General features: G+C 39.5%; 1 protein-coding gene across 1 annotated transcript; it reads right to left on the reverse strand.

Annotated features, from left to right (window-relative positions):
* Positions 1-2344: 2344 nt before the first annotated feature.
* LOC115260077 (uncharacterized) lies at positions 2345-3860 on the reverse strand. Its single transcript, XM_062844071.1, has 2 exons — positions 2460-3860; positions 2345-2401 (listed from the first exon to the last, which is right to left on the reverse strand). Exon 1 carries the CDS (start codon positions 3451-3453, stop codon positions 2734-2736), a length of 720 nt encoding a protein of 239 aa, XP_062700055.1. The 5' UTR covers positions 3454-3860; the 3' UTR covers positions 2345-2401; positions 2460-2733.
* Positions 3861-3964: the final 104 nt, after the last annotated feature.

Here is a 3964-nt window from a genome sequence, read left to right on the forward strand (position 1 = left end):
TTCAGGTACTATTCAAATATTTTTTGTGAAACTATTCACTTCTATTTATGGTTGAGAATATTTTTTATACTTGTTACAATAAAACCCAGATGACTAGGAATTTCTGAGAATCTTTAGGGATTTTCAGGGATTATTTAAATATTTTTCATAAAGCGATTCACTTCTATGTATGGTTGAGAATATTTTCTATACTTGTTAGAATAAACCCAGATGACTGGGAATTTCTGAGAATCTTTAGGGATTTTCAGGGATTATTTAAATATTTTTCATAAAGCTATTCACTTCTATGTATGGTTGAGAATATTTTCTATACTTGTTAGAAAAACCCAGATGACTGGGAATTTCTGAGAATCTTTAGGGATTTTCAGGGATTATTTAAATATTTTTCATAAAGCGATTCACTTCTATGTATGGTTGAGAATATTTTCTATACTTGTTAGAAAAAACCCAGATGACTGGGAATTTCTGAGAATCTTTAGGGATTTTCAGGGATTATTTAAATATTTTTCGTGAAGCTATTCACTTCTATGTATGATTGAAAATATTTTCTATACTTGTTAGAATAAAACCCAGATGACTGGGAATTTCTGAGAATCTTTAGGGATTTTCAGGGATTATTTAAATATTTTTCATAAAGCTATTCACTTCTATGTATGGTTGAGAATATTTTCTATACTTGTTAGAATAATACCCAGATGACTGGGAATTTCTGAGAATCTTTAGGGATTTTCAGGGATTATTTAAATATTTTTCATAAAGCTATTCACTTCTATGTATGGTTGAGAATATTTTCTATACTTGTTAGAATAATACCCAGATGACTGGGAATTTCTGAGAATCTTTAGGGATTTTCAGGGATTATTTAAATATTTTTCATAAAGCGATTCACTTCTATGTATGGTTGAGAATATTTTCTATACTTGTTAGAAAAAACCCAGATGACTGGGAATTTCTGAGAATCTTTAGGGATTTTCAGGGATTATTTAAATATTTTTCATAAAGCGATTCACTTCTATGTATGGTTGAGAATATTTTCTATACTTGTTAGAAAAAACCCAGATGACTGGGAATTTCTGAGAATCTTTAGGGATTTTCAGGGATTATTTAAATATTTTTCATAAAGCTATTCACTTCTATGTATGGTTGAGAATATTTTCTATACTTGTTAGAATAATGCCCAGATGACTGGGAATTTCTGAGAATCTTTAGGGATTTTCAGGGATTATTTAAATATTTTTCATAAAGCGATTCACTTCTATGTATGGTTGAGAATATTTTCTATACTTGTTAGAAAAAACCCAGATGACTGGGAATTTCTGAGAATCTTTAGGGATTTTCAGGGATTATTTAAATATTTTTCATAAAGCTATTCACTTCTATGTATGGTTGAGAATATTTTCTATACTTGTTAGAATAAAACCCAGATGACTAGGAATTTCTGAGAATCTTTAGGGATTTTCAGGGATTATTTAAATATTTTTCATAAAGCTATTCACTTCTATGTATGGTTGAGAATATTTTCTATACTTGTTAGAATAATACCCAGATGACTGGGAATTTCTGAGAATCTTTAGGGATTTTCAGGGATTATTTAAATATTTTTCATAAAGCTATTCACTTCTATGTATGGTTGAGAATATTTTCTATACTTGTTAGAATAATACCCAGATGACTGGGAATTTCTGAGAATCTTTAGGGATTTTCAGGGATTATTTAAATATTTTTCATAAAGCTCTTCACTTCTATGTATGGTTGAGAATATTTTCTATACTTGTTAGAATAAAACCCAGATGACTAGGAATTTCTGAGAATCTTTAGGGATTTTCAGGGATTATTTAAATATTTTTCATAAAGCTATTCACTTCTATGTATGGTTGAGAATATTTTCTATACTTGTTAGAATAAAACCCAGATGACTAGGAATTTCTGAGAATCTTTAGGGATTTTCAGGGATTATTTAAATATTTTTCATAAAGCTATTCACTTCTATGTATGGTTGAGAATATTTTCTATACTTGTTAGAATAATACCCAGATGACTGGGAATTTCTGAGAATCTTTAGGGATTTTCAGGGTGTCAGCGGAGTTTGGGCGGAAAGAATTAAGAAGCGGTCGGTTTTGATAGCGGTTTTGTATTGCTTCAAACTAGAATGTAAATTCAATGGTGAGTATAATGATTTGTTCATATAATTATTAACTTACAATTCGGTAGGCTTTTATTCTCCCACGCCCTCTCGGCTTGGTTCTAACCTCTACCCGGGTTATAAACCTGGATCAAAATTCTTTGATATTATTTGATATTAACACTAATTAATGATTTCTTACTCTTTCTTTCTTTTCAGGTAACTACGGCGGATCAAGGACTTTATCGGACTGACTGCAGACACGACCAGGACTAAACGCTACGTGGATAAATCAAGCAATTAGCATCTAACTATCTCGCGGACAAACCTGACTAACCTTATTCGGGCACACCCGTGGTGTGAACAAATTTCACCAACGTTCGACGCACTATTTCAACGAATTCAATTTCTCTGGTGTAGTTATCACGCTTTTCCCGGACAGAACACTATTAAACGAACTCCTTCTAGCACTTAATCTTTAATTTAATTCACTTTACTGCCTGCTGTAACAGAGCCTAATTTTTCACTTCTGTCTGCTTCGATGTGACAAACTAAAAGAAAGTATGACCGGATGTAGCGTTAACAAGACGTCATCTCCCTGGTGACGTCTGTCACTCGCGATGAAGCGACGCTTTGACAGCTGTCGCACCCCCTTCAGAATTGTGGATAGGCCGGGTTGCCAGCTTGCCGACTCCTGCGCCGACAGTCTCCCCCCGGTGAAGTCCGGAGTCCTCCGGAGTCTCACTCTTGTCTCGGAGGTCAAGCAGCGCCAACCGTGACACTGGTCTCACCACACTTTTCTGCCCAATCTTCACGACAGCCTGTCGATGTCGGCCGTCTGGATTCGAGATAGTGCGGATGATTCGTCCTCGCTCCCATCCGCTCCGCTTTGCCGGCTCCGCTACCATTACCAGGTCTCCAACATCTAGGGTTCGGGTTTCATCGAACCACTTCGACTGCCGACGAATTACCGGCAGGTATTCCACCAACCAGCGTTTCCAGAAAGCGTCCAGCTGACGTTGGATCAGTTCCCAGGATCTCCCCAGGATTTCTCGACGGACCAGTTCGACGGACTGGCTACGGATTGTAGCCGAATCCCCATCGAAGCAAGATTTTACACCATTTGAGCTCAGCACCAAAAAATGGTTGGGTGTGAGCGCCTCTGCTTCTTCACTGTCGAGTGGCAAATACGTCAGAGGCCTTGAATTTACCATACTTTCAGCCTCCACGACCAGTGTCTGCAGCCCCTCGTCGTCTAATTTTCCCTCGGAGTACGCCTCACCCATTGCGGCCTTCACGGACCGTACCAAGCGTTCCCATGCACCGCCCATGTGCGGCGCTCCTGGCGGGATGAAGTTCCACTTCGTGTTGGCGTTCGTGAACGTGTTAGACAGTCCCTGGCTAATCTGGTGTCGCAGTACCCGGTCGGCGCCTTGGAAGTTCGTTCCGTTGTCGCTGAAGAATTCGGCGGGTGAACCTCGGCGACCCACGAACCGACGAACGCAGGAGATGCAGGATTCTGTTGACAGCGAATAGGCGACCTCAAGGTGGACGGCACGTACTGTTAAACAGGTGAATAGCGCGATCCACCGCTATACGTTGGATCGGCCCTGCTTTACCAGCAGCGGCCCGAAGTAGTCCACCCCTGTGTAAGTGAATGCTCGTTCATGGTGGGCTACGCGTGCAAGTGGAAGAGGTGCCATTGGTGGGATTGCAGGTCGGGCTCGACGGACCTTACATAAAGCGCAGTCGCGAGTCACTTGCTTGACAACCAGTCGAAGTCTTGGGATGGTGTACAGCTGGCGGAGCTCGTTAACTACTGTCTCTGCATTCCCGTGGCGG

Source organism: Aedes albopictus, unplaced genomic scaffold, assembly GCF_035046485.1.
Source record: "Aedes albopictus strain Foshan unplaced genomic scaffold, AalbF5 HiC_scaffold_826, whole genome shotgun sequence".
In the NCBI taxonomy this organism is placed as follows: Eukaryota; Metazoa; Arthropoda; class Insecta; order Diptera; family Culicidae; genus Aedes; species Aedes albopictus.

Excerpts from the sequence above, each read along its gene's own strand:
- LOC115260077 (XM_062844071.1), bottom strand. The coding sequence starts at position 3,453 with ATGGGCGGTGCATGGGAACGCTTGGTACGGTCCGTGAAGGCCGCAATG.